Raw genomic sequence first — 18,006 nt, 5'->3', positions numbered from 1 at the left:
CCTTGTGTTTGAGGAAGATTTCTTCTGATCTCAGTAAATTTCTGCCACATCCTGAATCAACTTCCAGATAATGTCACCTGTTTGCATTTGTTTATCTTCCACAGAGATAAACCCTTAAGTTTTGCACATGATTCCATGTTCTCTGTGGGTTTGGCTCTGCACAGGATGGACCCAAGGCCTGGCACTGGGCAATGTCACAGATTTCCCTCCCTTTTCCACTCTTGATGGACTCAGGCTCATGTTGTCTACAGGCTGTTGTGTGCTGCCTCCTTGCTCAGGGTATTATGTAACAGATTCTTTCTTATATTTAGAGCTCGTCCCTCTTCTGAAGAGATCACAGGTTTGATAATAAGCTTAGGGGAAAAGTTGGCAATCTTCTTTGTGGAGGGGAAGAGGGAAAGCAGAGCTGTTGGGTAATTCTTACATGAGCTGCACTGGATTGAGGCAGAGTTGTCACCTCTGAAATGGGTGATTTGAAGGTGTTAATCTCATAGAAAATCAAATGCAACAAATAAGACTTAAAGACAAGACTGATTATGCTGCATAAACAAAGTCCCAAATTTTGGTGAATAGGCAGGATTTGTGTGGGAGAATTTGTGTAGTGTTGGAAGTCCATGGTAAAGAACCAACATCCATAATCTGGTGAGATTTGTAATGTCACAGCTATAAAAGGTGACAGATCTTTTTTTTTCAGTTGACCTTATAACAGTGATTGGAAAATGTGCAGAGATTTGTTTTTAAATGGGGCTGGGAATAATTTTAAGACATGTCTCCCAAATTTTAAATAATTCCCTGTACCTTCCAGGACAGGAGAGAGGCCACAGCACTGCAGGGTTGATCTCCAGTTTGTTGGGAATCAATTCCTAGAGCCTTTGTGAGCAAAAAGAGCTAAATTTAGCTGTGTACTGCAGGCAGGCTCTGTGTTCCACGGGCTCAGGACCTGCCTGGCCCCATGGAAAACCACATTTCTCAGCTTTGGACCTCACAGAATCTTCCCCACCTTGGTAACCTCAGAGTGTGGATCCTCAATAAACCTCGGAACTGGGAGAGGAGGGAGGCTGAGCCAAGGAAGGGGGAGCAGGGAAGCACAGAGATCCTGTCACTTGAGCCTGCCCCTCCCTGGGATGCTGTGCCTCATTCCTACAGTCTGACATGTCATGGAGCCACTTCCAGAGGCCTTAATAACCTGACATCGCCTCCAAGTGTTATTCCTCCTCCATTTCATCAGTATTTGGTAGGAGAAAGTCTGGTTGGATTTTTACCTCTCCAGATTTTCTTTTCTTTTGTTATTTTTTAATTCTTTTTACTCCTTAGAGATGCTACAATTTGCAGCATTTCCTGCTGTAAATAGATCCATATAGAAAGTGGAAGGTGAGCTATAAAAGGAAAACTGTGTGGTTGAAGCTTATGTTGCTACAACTACTCCCCCAGTTCTTCTCCCTGCAGCATCTGAGTGTAAATCTCTCCTTGGCGTTTGTGGGCACAATTGTCCTTGTGAATCTGTTGTACAGTGAATTTCCCGCTGGTGCAGTCCCCTGTGATGTCAGCACAAGGTGGAAAAGTCAGATATTCCCACAAATTTCCACCCAGGCACTGCCCAGCAGAGGCACATTATCCCAGCAGCCCATCTGGACAGATACTGGAATGCATCTTTTAAGCTACAAAGAACATTAAACTCAACATCTGTGTGTAACATAATTTGTCAAGTTAATGTCAAGATAATTTCTGTCCCTGTTGTTTTCTGTGTGTTCAATGTTTCATGATGTGGCCTCTTAAAAAGGAGTGACAGGGGCTGGGATTGCCATGCTCCAGCCTGGAATGGGAAGTTGGATTTGCCGTTGTAAAATGTAGGTGATATTTTTCCAGCTGAATGGAAGGGGGATTATAGGCAAAGGGAGAAGAGAAACATTTAAATTCGACACTATTTTAAATAATTTACTGGAAGATTTAGATCCATGCTAAATGATATGTAAATAAGTAAGTTCTGCTTATTTATAATAATTTAGGATTAATCCTAAGTAGCCATTTAACCTGTCCAATGAAATCGAGCTTTCTGCCAGTGCTGTATTTGGGAGAGTCTCTCACCTGCTGTTCATGACTGTGATTATTGAAGATGGATGGCTGGACGTTTGGCTGCTGCCTCTTTAGGAAATCTTTTAAACCAGGATTGGTAACAGGATATTTTACAGCCTGGTGAAAAACATCTAAAGGCTGCCATTGTGTCGTTCAGGCCAGAACAACCCAAAGCCCTAACATATTTTATCTGCTGTTCTCTTCCTCAACACTATAAATAATTCAGATCTGTTGGCTTAACTACTACTGGCAACTGTTATTTATTAAGAATGACTGAAATAACTATGTGGCTCAGTAGAACAGAATGCATTAGGGACTGTAATGTGAAACAGAATAGCTAAAACATTTTGATTATCCTTTAAAGAAAAAGCCTAAACCCCTAAACCTGCCATTATCCTTTGCAATTCTGCAAAGGACAAGTGACAGTGGGAATTAGGATGGGATCTTTCTGAGTGACTAAAGGGTTTTTCCTTTAAAGGAGCACTCACCCCAATCATAGAGCCTCTTTTATCCCTCTAGCATCTTGTTCCGTGGGCATCAATGTCAGTAATTGTGAATTTGAGGTTCCAGTAAAGTCTTTAATGTGCCCCACTGTGTAATCTTTGAATCTGCTTGTAGTTACATATCTGCCTGTAAAATTATTTTTAGAGGTACTGCATTGTTTATTCATGTTTGCTTTAATTTCTTTCTCTTGCATGTTGTGCACAAGAGCAGCAGGATTTTCTGGGAATCAGTGCATGGGAATTGCTGTTCTCTTGCTCCTTCCCCACTTTAGGTTTAATTAATAATATCTGGCACTTCATCATTGGCTTTGAAATTACTTTCCAGAGGTCAATAGCATTGTCCCTATTTTGCAGACACAAAATTCCGTGCTGGGAAGGGCTGACATCAGGCAGGCCATTGGTACAGCACAAACACAGCGTGTTCCCGCACGGAATTACATCCCGAGATGTATCACTGCAGAACACCAGAATGCTTTTGCAAGTCCACTGATTATAAATGGAGCATTTGGAATAAATTTTTTACCACCAAAAAGAGTTGACATCCAGGACTTGGATGAGTAATTATCTAATCTTACATCTGGCATAAACACCCAAGCCATTTGTGTGATGAAGTGCATTGCACAGCAGTGAGAAGGCAGCGAGGGAACATTCGCTGCTGACTCAGTGGCCATAAATCTTCCGGGGTGTGTTTTGCCTTATATTTGATATTTGTTCAGTGGGTTGAAAGAAGTTAAGTGATCAAATGTCATTTGGAAATCCTGGCCTGTAGCTCTTATTTTTTCTCAGTTACATGAAGACAAATGTTACAACAGGAGCACAGAGCTTTGGGGCCTGGCTCTGTGGGGTGTTACTGAGAGCTGGGTGTTTGAACAGGCACCATCTTCACCCTTTTTTAAAAAGTCATTTTACGTTTTTTTGCCTTAATGATGATCTGCAGGAGAGAGCAGGGGATGTGTTGCTGTGGAGCGTTTTATTTCATTTATTTGAAATTAAGTCATTAGCTATAACAGCAAAATGCATTTTTCTTTTTGACAGAGGACTTGGGTGTGTTAATCTGATCTCTAATAAAACAGAGGCTCTGCATTGGGGGATTCTTATTTAACTTGTATTTCTGGACATATCAGATCTGTATGGAATATTCCCTCCTCTTAAGGGAAGTATCAGTGAAAGTTTATTTATAACAGAGAGAAAAAATCAGGGCATGAATCAGTGGTAAGTAAATGATGTGCCTGAACTCTTCTGCAAGTTTGCTGCAACATGAACTTTTCTAGAGACTGTGTCATTAATATTTTATAGCAAGGAGAGAAATCATCAAAAACTCCAGCTAGGACATAAAATATCTGAAATAATAAGAATGTATATAAGTACCTTCAGAGTGAGCTTGGATACTCTCATTGATTTTAGACAGCATCTCATTCTGGCTTGACAAAACGCAGAATTCATAAATTAAATCTGATGTATACAGTGTACGCTTTTATGCTGATGTTGGCACACTTTCAGATGTAAAATTAAATTACTTTTTCCAATAAGGCAGCATAGATTGAAGCATGGAATCCTTTCTTTGCTAATGGAACCAGGAGAAAGATATTGAATTATGCTGACTTTCAAACTGACTGAGCACCAAAGAGAGAAAAATCAATGACATTTTTAATGTCCTGTGGAGCTTTTAAACAGGCCTTGGTCTGGCAGGGAAACTCAGTGTGAGGTAACTGCTGTTGACATTGGGTTTCCAGTGAAGAAATTTACTTCTCCAGGGAAGCAGCACCTGGCACTGATGTGGCTTTGTCCCCATTCCATTCCCAGCAGTGCCAAGTGGGCACTGAGTGGGTTTTGGAGCACTCTGGACACGCTCACACCCTGAGCAGAGAATGTGCTGTGTAAACATGCAGGATAATCCTTGTGAAACAACAACAAAATCCAAAAGGATCTTTCCTCTCAGTATAAATCCCTGAAAGTCACATGAGTGGGTAATACCAATAAATTACCTTTCTTTTGATGAATTAATGATAGGGTAAACACAGATTTATTTTCACTATGTGTTTGCATTTGCAAAGCTGAATACTAAGGATCTAAGCTGCATAATCAATGCCCATCAAATAAGTGGCTTGCTGGGGTTTTTTATATTTTATAATAATATTTTTATAATTTTGTAAAGGGCATTTCATAGCAGCAATTAAAATTTTATTAGAAAACTATCCTGATCCCTCAGAATCTTGCTCCTCAGAAAATATTCTGATTTAGATGGAGGAGAGTCTATATTGGTACATCCTCAACATCTTGGTGTCATACCAAAGGTTCATGGATTGTGGTCCATTTTTCTTTGCATTCCTTCAAAGTCCAGGTTTCCCTTTCTTTTAATAACAGATGGATACAATCTGGCTGTGAAGTGCTGGGATATGATTTCAACAGCAAACTTTGTATCTTCAGCTCTTTGCTGTAATGAAGAAAACCATCCCACAGTCACTTCTGGGAATTCAATTTCTTGCAGTTATTTGGCTTCCAGCTCCTGGCAGATCCATGCTCGGTTTTTAGGGGTTGTTGGTGCTACAGGAGGTGATTTCTGTCATTTTTAAAGCAGCCATGCCATCAGCCCCAGAGACTGGAATATGAGTAACCTCAGAACTGCCATGCTGTGAGGATGAGTGAAAGAATAGAATTTGGTTTCAAAGATAATACCCAGGCAATTTATCCAGCCAGGAGCTTGGGAGAGGCTGGTTTGTGTGGTTTGGATTCTTCACAGTTCACCCCTGCAGGGTCAATGGTGTTTTATTGACAGTCATTAAATCACAAATGCTTATGAGTGGTTTGTGGGCAGCAAGCATTTATATTTTAGATACATGCTGCCCTTCATGACATTGTACCTCATCAAAGAGACAAAGGTGACCTTTTTATTTTGTCTTGCTCGCATTTTGGTGGTTTTATGTACTGTCGTGTGCACTTCACCCTCTGGAGAAGGGAATGCTACACAGCAGAAAGTGCATTAGAGGTCTGAGCCTAATTCACGTGTTGAGAACAGTGTGGTAAAATCCAAGGGTTTCCCCTGGTGAAGCATCTTAATCCAGCTGTGGCAGAGGTTTTCTGATGAGCAGTGCACCTCTGGTTTGGTTATTTTTTAACATCCAGTTTAGATAGACTTAACTACAGGAACATATCTGTATAAAATTGGTCTAGAAAATGTCAGTGAGCAGAATGCAGAAGGTTAAATATTTGGTAAATGCAGTGTCTGCACAGACATGGGCATGATAAATGTATCTCAAACAGTGTCTTTTTGCAATGCTTGTGTATTATATTTCTGTTGCTTACAACTGTCAGCACAAGGACAGGATCGCTGGGGATGTGAGCAGGCAGCTGTCTCTGGGAAGCCTATAGATAGCAGCTTCCTTGGGTAGCACGTTTGCAGCTCCTTCAAACAGATTTATCAAGCATCTTTACTGTCTCACCACTGCCAGCTCAAATGACTTCTCAAGGAGCTTTGGTTATGCAAGCTTTTAAAAGGTGCATTGTTTTTTCTATTTGTTTCTTTTTGTGTTTGTGTGTGTGTGTGCCAGGTTTTTTTTAGTAACTCACTGCAGCAGATAAAATCTAGTGCAGGGTTTCGCCATGTGTTAGGGGAAAAAAAATAATACTCCATTTGTCCACCGTGACCAGGCTTTAAATAAGCATCAAAACTTCCAGCAGCTGTGCAGAGCAGCAGAACAGCACAGGTCAGAGAGTTGCTCTGGGAGTGAGGAGAGGAGAACCTGCAGAGATGGGAGCTGGAAATAGCATCCGCTTGGCAGAACCAGAGGATGCATCCATAATCATTTTGGGGTCTTGGAATGCTTCACAGAATATTCCCCTCTGAGTCCTGGGTGACCTGGAGGAGTTTGGAGACAAACAGGAGCCCCTCAGCTGCCTCCAAGTCCCTCTGGATGGCCACGGAAACAGGAGGTGGAGGAAGGGAGGGCTGGGGAAACAGCCAAAGGAGCTTCCCAAAGAATTTCTCTGCTCGTTACTGCTGCACTTCACAGCATGGGAACTTTCAGTAATAAAGATTCCAAAGGCTTCTTCAAAGAGCTTCCAGGCCATATCCAAAGCTCCATCTGGAAGAAGTCTCATGAGACTTTGGAATGTTTTGTAAATACAGGCAGGGGACAAACTAGGTTTTTCTTAAACTGAATCTAACAAAAGTTGCTTTCTAACAAGAGCTTGCAACAGGCCACGTGAGCGGGAGTGTTTCCCAAACTGCATCCCTGGTGGAAGGTCTTTTGGAAAGGGTGCCGTTAGCTTGTCATCCCTACAAAGTCTTTTACTAACACAGTAAATTATAGGCCTTTGGGGAATGTGCTGTACTTGGTTCTTTTCAGGTCATGTTCTTGGTCTTGGATTGCTGTGTGAAACCAAATATGCTGCTTTATCCTGTTTGCCTGTGGATTTGTTTTGTGTTCAGCAGATTGAATAGCATTTCTATTTCAATCATTCCTCATTCTAACTAAAACAATTGCTGTTCTGTGGTGTCAGGGGATTCCTGAGGTAACAGGAACACTGTACCTTTTGTGATTTACTGCCCATTTTGCCCCTTGAAAGCCCCAGTTCGTTTCGGTCCATTTTCCCTGCTTTGTTTGGGTTAGTGATGCCTCATCAGCTACCCCAGACCATGACAGCCTTTGGGATTTTCAGCACTGGTGGCCCTCGTTGTGGATTTTAGGCAGGGGCTGCAACATCATTTTCCCATCAGCAGTGCTAATGCTCCAGAACTACAAGTTTTAAGAACTTGAGGTCTCTCTTTGCTGGTTTTCCCCTTTCCTGCAGCTGTTGATGACACTGTGAGTTATCCAGAGCTGTTGTTTGCCTGTGTGTTCCACTTAGCACTTCTGGCAGTGTATGAGAAAAGAGTGAGAAAAAGCTAGGAAGGCTATCAAAAGTATGAAAGTATAAATCTTCTATAGATTGAAAATATCTCCCACTCTCGTCTTTGTGTTTTTCCCTTCAGTTGTGCTCTTATCAAGAAATTCCAGAATACATCACAAACACAGATTTAGGCCTTCTACAGCCTTCCTCCTCCTTCTCCTCTCACCGAGGGAATGACATTCTCATCCCTTGTTTGCAGATGAGGAATGAAGGTCTGAGTGAAGTGACTCGTCCAAGGTCAGCTGCTGAGTTAGTGGCACAGCTATGAATAGACAAAGGCATTTAGCTCTCAGCTCTCTGCTAAACAAGACAGAGCCCTCCCAGTTTCAAACTTCATGACTATTAACATTTGAGCATCTAGAATGTGGCAGAAGAATTTATTTTCAGTAGCCAGCAGGTAATCCCAGGGTGGAAGCTCCTCCCTGTCCCCATGGATCCTGGTGATACTTTCTGGGTTTTGTGAGGAGAGGGGAGAACTGCCCTCCTTGGATTGCTGTTTTGTGGGATGCTGTAGCTGCTCACCTGAGTGCTCACTTTGGTGATGGAAACAGAGATCCAGAGCTGTCTCTTCATTTGTCTTGGTGTAGCAGTAATGAAGTGTCCTTAGAGCAGTTTGCCTTCAACAGCTATTTTAAACCTCCAGTGCAACCTGCTGTTCCTTGAAGGGAAAAAGTAATTCGACTAAAAGTGCTCTGAGGAGCCAAGTGAGAGAAGTAAATGTTGAGTGGTGCTAATCAGGAAGAGGAAGTCATCTGTCTGCGTGTGGTCACTTCCCTGCACACATGGCACAGCCCTGGAACAGCTGCGTAAGAAGCTTTGTGATCAACAAATGTCAAGGGCAATTAATTCTTTGGCCAGCAGCTGCTATTATTAGGACAGAGAGTGGCCAGACATAGAAGGAAAGCCTTCAGCTGATTTATTTTCTCTGCCTTTCCCCTCAAAATTGATCAGTTGCTCAAACCCCCGTGGTGAACTCCCATGCAATAAGAATTTAAAATTTGCCATCTCTTTTTTTTTCAGTAGGAGAGTTTGTATTAGATTCAGAGCACAGAGGAATAGCTCAGGGAAGGCGTTTGGAAAGTCCTCCCCACTTTAATGCTATCAGGATGGAGAGGAGTTGTGTGTTAAGCTGGTAACATAATATGTGGGCTGAGTTAAACCCACCTCAGACTGGTTTTCTCAAACTTAATTAATGGAAGCAGAGCACTTTTAGGCTTGATTTAATACCTTCCTAGAGTTATTTCAGGATTGCTGCAATGCAACTGTGGGTGGTCTAAACACACCTACGCTGCCAGAGAATCAGGAAGGATGTACTTAAAATCCTCTAATTTATCTAATAACATCTTTAGCGGCTTTTTGTGTAGGTTTAGCATTGTAATGGAAATGCACTCTTTGGCTGGATAAAGAGCTGCTGTGTGGAACTGCTGGCTCTGGCTGTGAGGACACGTGAATAGCACATGGAGCTGGTGGGGAAAATACTCTGACCGGCTACACCCCCTGTAAATGCACCTTTCAGTTGTGTCATCGGTCACTGCAGTTAAAATAGTATCTCAAATTTCAGATACAAGTGTTCATGGCTCTGGGTATCGAAAGACATTGCTGTCCCCCCTCCCAGGCAGAGTTCCTCGTGTTAGGGATATTTTTTTCTCTGCTGTTTAGATGCTGAGTCTCTATTTTAGGCGCTGTTGTTGCCCCAGTTCTTAACCAGGCTCCCTCTTTGCCCAGTGGATGTTCCTGAGGGGTTGTTTGTAAGTGACACAAAACAAGTTTGGTTTTTCTAAAGAGTTTCAGCACTGAGCTGCTCAGGGGAAGCCTTGGACTGGAAACAAGCTCAGATTCCTGCGGGTGCCCTGCTGGTAACTGCTGGCATAATTATTCTATCCCGGGCATTGCAATTTCTCCCTTTTTGGAGGGAATCTCCTGTAACATGAGCAGAACCAGCATCACTGCGTGAAAAACCTGCTCTTTTTGAGCTAAATAAAGACAGAAAAGACAAGACAGAAAATCAGCTCCTCCACGTGCCAGAAGCAAGGGATGTCCCGGTGTGTTTTCCTGTGGCTCATCGCTCCTACACCGGGAATTGCCGGATGTAAGTAGGATCAGAGCTGAGCTCTGCTGGGACGAGTCGGCCCTAAGGCAGCTGATTTCCGCCAGCAGCGGAGCTTCCTGAGCGCTGCTGAGGCTGGAGCGGAATGCCCGGCTGCGACTTCCAGGGAAAACCTTAGGATGGGGCCGCAACGAGGTGTGAGTGGCTCTCTGTGTGACTTCAAGGGCCAGAGCTTGTCTCATGACAATGTTGGACAAAGCTATTTATTGCTAATCTTATCCTTCAATCATTTATCGTTATGTTAAACAGAAGGAATAGGTTAAGGAATGTTTGTGTTCATTGCCTGTTCCCTGGATTTCTGACATGGAATTCTGTGGTTGATGGACAGTTTCTGGGCTGAAATCGGCCCTGTGCCTCTCTGTGACCCTGTGACAGTAGAATGTCTTGGGAAAGACATTGTTACCCCAATAATATCTGTGGAAACTGGAGGTTTCACGCTGTGTCAGCAGGAGACACCTGGAGAAATTCAGGCTGACCAATGGGAAATGCAAAGTCATACATAAATTAAGAGGTATTAAATTCCTCTTGAATGAGAGAATGTACATTAAAGTGGCCTTGGCTTGCTATAGATTAATTAACCTTGGGGGATACCAGGTGTAATTAAGCTAGAGTGAGTTAAAGCCACTTTGCTCTGGATAGAAATCATTCCTGAGGAAGCTTTTTAACCTTATGCACATCAGCTCCCTATGAGTTAAACTTAACTTTCAGTGCCCCTTGGAGAGGCTTTGGACACTTTGAAATCTGACGAATTCTGGAATCCTGACTCCAATTCTTAGGAGAAACTGGACTTGAGTTAAAAGTGTATCATACATATGTAAAAAATGTACAGTCATGTGACAGACTCTGGAGGGCTCAATCTAGATTTGAAAAGAATTTAAATAGAGGTTATGAATTGAAACATTAAAACTTAAGAAACAGGGAACACAGGAGTGAAAGAGGGCAACTGAAATCCATCAGAGAGTTTGAGGTCTTGCTGTGGGGTTGTGGTGCTGTCTGGCGAAGAAGAACCTTGGTGAAAAATACCTTTATGTTACCTTACTGAAGCACACTAAAACATCTTTTTGTGGATTTCTCTTTTTCTTTTCCAGTAATTGCCCTTCATTCCTGGCCTCTGCTTTAGCCAGAGCAACTTCAGATGAAGTCCTGCAGAGCGACCTCTCGGCGCATTTCCTGCCCAAGCACGTGGACAACGCCGACGGCATCATCCGTAAGTGCCACCTAAAGGAACCTGGACAGGATTTCTGGTACAGGAACATCCCTTGTCGATGTAAAAAGGTTAATGGAGAGCTCTCCACCACTCCTGATAGAGCTGGAGGTCTAATTTCTCAGTCAAAGCTTTCTCAGCTTTGGAATCACTCTTTTAAGTGCAGCTTCATGGCTGTATCTGATGGTCCTGAATCTCTCTCTCAGCACTTTATACAATGTGGTTCTGCTGGCAAGTGCCAGTTGTCCTCCCTCATCCTTGGAGCAAAGTCAAATATATGTGGGAAGAGATAATTTAATTCTGAATTATTTCAGTCAGTGTGGTTTTTACTATGGCTTGTAAGTTTTTTATATGGTTTTAGCAAAAGGTAGTATAAAGAGATTTCATTATTAAAAGGAAGAAAATTCCTTTTCCTCATTTATCTGTGTTGGCTGACAAGATTTTTGCAGCATCTAGCTCAAGGTCATGCACCCTAAATCATTTCAGGACTCTGCTGGCCTAACTAACCTTGAAAATTGGCTGGGTTGTTCATTACAACAAAGACCAAGGTATTGACAGAAATTCTGTCATTTGATCTTGAAAATACAGTCCCCAAACCACTTTGTCCATTCCTTCCTTTTTTGATTAAAAAACCCCCTGTAAATTATTCTGGGGATAAGGAGGATCTATAAATCTGGCTCTTCAAAAAGGAAGATGCTGCTGTGTTCCCCAGAGGCCCTTGGAAACCTGAGAAACAGAAAAACATGCTCTGAGTTCCCTTTCTGTAGGTATTGCTGCCTCCTCCTGCTGAGCAGGTAAATGGAATAGATTTGTCATTGTTCTGGCTGAGCAGCCTTCATTAATTTCAAAATTGAGATCTCTGAAACTTGCATAAATATTTGACAGTCTCCAAGGAAATGTTGACTAAGCCTCCACACAGAATATCTACAGAATTCAACAAAAAAAAGGGAAAAAAGAAAGGAAAAAACCCTCACACCTACAGAAATTGCCATTTAAATATATCTAAGTCTGTAAGACACAGATGCAAACATAGATTAAGATGGGACCAGGCTGGAGCAGGCACTAAGCACAGAGCTCCAGATGCAGTTTGTTGAGGTGAATTGTCATAATGAGGGTACTTGGAAATAAAATATCCCTTTGCTGATGCAATGTGAAGTGTTAAATTGTGAGGCTTTAAGGGGAGAGGAAGAGAGAGAACATCTTCTGGCCTGTAGTAAAGCAACAGTTTCATAAAAACCCTGCCATTTCAAATAATCTAAGCGATAATTTTCCAAAACAGAACATCAGCTCAAGTGTCATAGAAATGACAGAATGGTTTGGGACATTAAAGATCAAGTCCCACCCCCTGCCATGGGCAGGGACACCTTCCACTCTCCCACATTGCTCCAAGCCCCGTCCAACCTGGCCTTGGACACTTCCAGGGATGGGGCAGCCACAGCTGCTCTGGGCACCCTGTGCTCCATCAGTGCTTCATCAGCCACGGGTGCAAGGTTTGGCCTAGAAAACCCAAACAAAACCGGGGGCAGCAGCAGTTCCATCCTAGAGAACCTTCCCAGGGGAGTCCCTTGAGAAACCTGGGCTGGTGCTGAGAGGAGGTCTGCCCTCAGTGGTAGCATACAGGGAGAGTTTCATGCTTTGGAAGAAAGCAGAGGGAAGTGTGGCAGGTGGTGAAAATGGGATTTCTACATCTTGAAGTTTGATGCTCAGAGTTCGCTGTGCCCTGATGCTGTTCGAGCTGCTGCAGAATGTGAAACCAAGCTGAATTTAGCTGGCTGGCTTTAATATCCAGTTCTGTGTCAGGTTTTTTTATGAACCCAGAAAGATTTTTACTCTGTGTAATACAAGGAGACATTTACCTGATTTGCCTCAAGTTTGAATTTGCTGGAAGATAAAAAAAAAAGCTATTTCAAATTTCCTTAGTGGCACATTTCACTCTGAGAATTGCAACGTGACAAATCATGTCCTGTACTTAGGAGAGTTCTTGGTGTGCTGGTGGAAAGGAAATGAGAAGCTCCATGACAGAAGAATGCAAATCTTAGAAGAAGGAGAACTGGCTGGAGTCCACAAATATAGGATTGCAAGAATAGGGGTCTGTTATATCTGGGGTGACCATGTGTCTTTGAATATCTGAGTCACAGGCCATGATTCTTCTCTTCCAGCTGCACTGGAGAGGAGCAAGAGATTTTCCATGAGAACTGAATGATGTTGGATTTCTTTTTGGAAAGGTCAGGTTAAGGACATTTAGGTTTGGGGTTTTTTTGTGGAGGAAGAGAATCACATGGAAGTTTGCCATTGTTAAGGAGCCACCAAAGAGGATGGATAGCAGGACCGTGTGACCTAGTGGTGGTATCAAATATCCAGGAGATGTCACAAAGCAAATCATAATGTCCCATTACCCAGTTGTTCCAGGTTCTAGGAGATGGATCCTAGAGATCTCCAAAGAGATCTAGAGTTCCTGGATTAAGGAAAACCTTGGCTGTTGGTTCTGACCCTTGTTGTCACACTGTCCATGTTTTCAACACAGCTCACGAAATATGGCACTACAAAGCAGGATCTGATTCCCCGTATTCTTTTCATCCTGGTTCAGCCCTGCCATCTTTGGGAGCAGCAATGCCTGGGCTGGATTTGCCACTCACTGTGGTGCAGCTCAGCATTACTTCCAACCTTGGGGATTTGGGAGCAGCAGGAGGGAAATGAAATTCTCCGTGACACAACCGCAGTGACAGCTGAGTCAGCTCTGGCTCAGCACGGCAACATTAACAATTGATGAGTAATTTCCAGCTGTGAGGGGGTGGTTTTTATTGTGGTATTTTATTATTCTCCTGTTTTAACCTCACGAGCAGTTACTGATGATGCTGACAGCACGCAGGGTCCCCTGGGAAGGGTGTTAGGATCTCAGCAGGGCCACTGGGTTCACTGCCATCCTCCTGCAGAGGTGCCACAGCCACGTGACTCTGACATGTGCCCACTTCCCTTCACCTCTGCCCACTGGGGAGAAATCAGACAGCAAAATCTGTGGGCTTTCCTCTGGAAAATAGCACTTGGACACATCAGGCTGGATGAGTTCCCTCTTTAAATACATTACCCAAAGAGATTTCTGGTGGCACCAGGGAGAGCAGTACAGGGGGGGTGAGGAACCCCCACACTGTGGCAGTGGTGGGATGAGCCAGTGGTTTGATTTCCACCCCTTGGTTTTAAAGCTGTGTGATCAAGGAGCCAAGACTCCTTTTGGTTATTTATCCAGTGTATTTCCAGCTTAATGCCTCTTGATTGAACCAGCTCATAATCAACAGAGCTGGGACAGTATCTTGTTCCTAAGGGTCTTGGCCCCTTGGTCACTGCAGACCTAGGACAGAAATTAGTAAACTCTGCTTTTAGGCTCTTCACAGAATTCCTGTGAACGGAGAGATGCTGTAACTCTCCCCTCTCCTCCCTGCATGTGAGCCCCTCCTCCTCCAGCAGTGATTGGCACCCCTGGATTGCTGCTGTTTAGCTTTGAAGATCCCTGGCTTTGGTGAGCGATCATGAACAAAGAGATTTGGATGTGTTCAGCTCTGATGCTGACTTCCTGTTTTCCTCTCCTGGATTTCAGAACAAATGTCAAGTGCCTGAGTTTTCATGTTTTAAAATGACAATTTCTCAGGAGTGACAGTTCAGCATTTTCTTAAATGTGAGGCCTTTAGGTTTTCTCATTTGCTCTTGCAGATTTCTCTGACACACCGTTGTCAGGAATATGGGAATAATATGAAATCTGGAAATAGCTAAGAAGGCACCTGTGCACTGCTGAAAGTGCACAAAACATCTTAAAATGACTCTACTAATTCCTGCAGATTTTTTCCCTGTCTTGCCTCAGCTCTGCAGTGCAATGGTGTTTAGAATAGAGAATTTGGTCCAAACCCAGTGTGTCATTGTTATGGAGGGGGGGTTTTGTAGGTGGCACCCTGTGCCATGACAAAGTCCCTGTCAGGGCCACGTGAGGGATCCAATGCTTTTCGTGCCTTTCATTTTCTGTGCTGCTGCAAATGAGTTCCCCAAAGGCATGGGGAAATGTTTAAGTTAAAAAGACAAACAAACAATGAGCTGCTTACTGATGAATGCTGATTATGGTGAGTTTGGCTTCCTCTTTTCATGCATCAGAGCCCAGAATTTCCCTGCTGACATCAACTGCTTGGCTAAAACGGTTTTGTTTCATCTTTATAATGTATGCAAGGGAGAAAACTCTGACTTTATAACATTCTCAAGGCTTTGTGGTTTGTGCCTTCCCTAGAGATCGAGACAGTGAAGTTGGCCCGTTTAGTTTACAGCAAACTGCACGAGATCTGCAGCAACTGGGTGAAAGATTTCCCTCTGCAGCCCAAGCCCCACCGCTACTACGAGACCTCCATCCACGCCATCAAGAACATGCGCAGGAAGATGGAGGACAAGCACGTCTGCATCCCTGACTTCAACATGCTCTTCAACCTTGAGGTAAGCACAGAGCACGTGGGAGACACAGATTCTATGAGCAGTGGTTTCCATTCTGGGAAACCAGGCAGTTTTCCACTGAAAGGAAGTGAAAGGTGATGGACCTGAGGAGGGTTGGCAGTTGGTGTTGACCAGGTCACCTCACAGTTCATCTCTGAAGCCACTTGGCAGCTGGGGGTGGGTCTGCTCTGCTTTTCAACCCTTCCTCCTGGCAGGAAGAAGCCAAAAGCAAAAATAAGGAAAGAAAGTAAAAAAACCCCAAACCAAACCCAAAACTTACAGGACTGTGGGGTGCAGCTCACACACAGTTCTAGCAATGTGAGTAGTTTGGTGGAACTGGGGCCTGTCTTTCCTTCCATTACTCTCTTGATGTGGCCATTGGTCAGACACTCATTCTTGCTCTCCCTTGAGATATAAAACTGGACACTGAGGAATGGGAAATATAAGGAAGTGGCAAGAATTTTACCTTAAGGATTAAATTGCTGCATAATTGCTTCTTTATTACACCCTGTCACTTCAATAACCATCTTCTGCCCCATCCACATTCTTACCTTTAAATGATATTAATGCAAACAGAGGCAGATGTTTCCTTTGCCTGTCAGTTGTCAGCTTTCTTATTCCAATTTGTGTTGGAGCCCATTACCTAAAAATTACAATGTGCAAATATTCCAGTCACTGAGCTGGCTGTCAAGGTTGAATTGGCTCTGTCAGTGGGTTGGTGTTGTGTGTGTGAATAGGCACAGGAGTTTCTGTCTCCTGGTACTGCGTTGTTTCTCTGAGCAGAGATGGGGAAGCTGAGAAAACTGCCTTGAGGATGAGTGATTTTGCTGTATTTGATTTGTGAATGTAATCACAATTTTCTGATGAGAGAGCACATGCAGTTTTTTTAAAACACAGGCATCTAAGATGATATGTTTTAGATTTAAGAAAAAAGAAGAGTGAAAGCAGAGGCTGGCTGGCTTCACATTTTAACTGTACTGGCATTTCATCCCCGGTGGATTCCAATCATGATGTAGACTTCATGCAAACCGTATTGGATGTTATTCTCTCTGTGTGGTTTTCGCAGTCACAAAATCTCCTGCACAATTTGATGAGAATGGCACTTCCTATTTGAGTTGTGTGACTGAGCTGTAACAAATGGGACCTAAGGAGAACTGAGAGCACTGCACAGGGGATTCTGGCAGGGCATCTCTTGCACTTTGCAGGTAGAATTCAACAACAAGGTGGAAATTTCCCATTGATGCAAGTGCAGGTGGTCAGGGTACTTTGCTTTTCCAGTGGAGACGCTGTCTCTAATTGCAATTTAATGAGGACACCACAAATCCCAAGTTCAAAGGTTTAAGACAATCCAGTGAGCTGCTTGCATTGCTTTCCCCTGAGTTTTTTCCTCCCTGTGTTTCCACTGGCAGGACCAAGAAGAACAAGCTTATTTTGCAGTGTTTGATGGTCATGGAGGAGTGGATGCTGCCATCTATGCCTCCATCCACCTGCACGTGAACATGGTCCACCAGGAGATGTTCCAGCACGACCCAGCCGAGGCTCTGTGCCGAGCCTTCCGCGTGACTGACGAGCGCTTTGTGCAGAAGGCAGCCAGGGAGGTGAGGGGCTCCCAAAGCGTTAACCTCTACATTCTGCCTGTGTCAGAGGGGGGCTCCAAGCACAGCCCAGGGTCAGCACAGAGCTGTCCATGCACTGGTCCCCACTGGTGGCTTTCTGTCCATAGCTTCACATCCCATAAAAATGTCAGCTCCTGTTTCTCACAGCATCCAGCTCCTCTTAAGGATGCTGCTGCCATTCCCACACTCACCTGCTGACCAGGCTCAGTCCTTGGGTTCAGTAACACACAGGTGTTCCTGTCAGTGGCAGGAGGCAGCCAGAGCAGTCCCAGCAGTGCCCAGCTCCTGGCAGGTGGGTCCCATGCAGGGATGTCATGGGGAAAATTCGTGCTCAGCCAGGTTGGCTCCAAGGGGCTGTTATTGAGCAGTCGTAGCCGTAGGGAAAGCACTGCCTGTTCCTCCCTGGGAATAGGCTCTGTGCTGCAGTTTCAACGTGTTCTGTCCCTGAGTTAAGTAAGAAAATGCTTTGAAATGGAAATGTATTTTTTCCAGAGCCTGCGCTGTGGAACCACCGGGGTGGTGACTTTCATCCGAGGGAATATGCTGCATGTGGCTTGGCTTGGGGACTCCCAGGTCATGCTCGTGAGGAGAGGCCAAGCTGTGGAACTGATGAAACCTCACAAACCAGATCGAGAGGTGAGAATGGCCTGCCTAAACACCCCTGGGCAGTGACACCACAGGTACCAGCTTTGGGGGAGTGCTGCCATGCCAGGATCTCTTGGAGCAGCAGTGCGTGTTCCACTTAGCCTGCTTTGTTTGGATCTGTAAATCCAAACAATGCAAATCCTTTGTCTCATGGGGCCTGCTGTGTCTGTGAAAAACCAAGTACTTACAGGAGAGTTGAGTGTGTGATGCAGCTCTGACTGCTCTGTCCAAACCTCTCTTGTGTTGCTGTTCAGGATGAGAAGAAGCGCATCGAGGCCCTGGGTGGCTGCGTGGTCTGGTTTGGAGCCTGGAGGGTGAACGGGAGCCTCTCTGTCTCCAGAGCTATTGGTGAGTGGGCTTCCATTCCTTTTTGAGACTTTCTTTGCTTTTTAACTATAAAATTTTTATTTTCTAGTCATCAAAATTTGAAATACAGCTGAAGATAGACCTATGAGCAATAACCTCAATTTTTCCCCCTACAGTCTAAGGGAATAATTCCCACAT

The 18,006-nt window shown here is 44.0% G+C and overlaps 1 protein-coding gene across 2 annotated transcripts in view; it reads left to right on the top strand.

The window, feature by feature from the left end:
• Positions 1-18,006, top strand: part of PPM1E (protein phosphatase, Mg2+/Mn2+ dependent 1E) — a 60,663-nt gene that overhangs the window by 37,472 nt on the left and 5,185 nt on the right. For both annotated transcript variants that reach the window (XM_048324273.1, XM_048324274.1), the window contains exons 2-6: positions 10,662-10,780; positions 15,045-15,244; positions 16,651-16,839; positions 17,350-17,493; positions 17,757-17,850. In XM_048324273.1, coding sequence (XP_048180230.1) covers positions 10,662-10,780; positions 15,045-15,244; positions 16,651-16,839; positions 17,350-17,493; positions 17,757-17,850 — 746 coding nt within the window. The remainder of the gene's footprint in view (positions 1-10,661; positions 10,781-15,044; positions 15,245-16,650; positions 16,840-17,349; positions 17,494-17,756; positions 17,851-18,006) is intronic.

This window comes from Corvus hawaiiensis, chromosome 20 (genome assembly GCF_020740725.1).
Source record: "Corvus hawaiiensis isolate bCorHaw1 chromosome 20, bCorHaw1.pri.cur, whole genome shotgun sequence".
Classification (NCBI taxonomy): Eukaryota; Metazoa; Chordata; class Aves; order Passeriformes; family Corvidae; genus Corvus; species Corvus hawaiiensis.
This window is presented reverse-complemented; position numbering and strand designations above follow the sequence as displayed.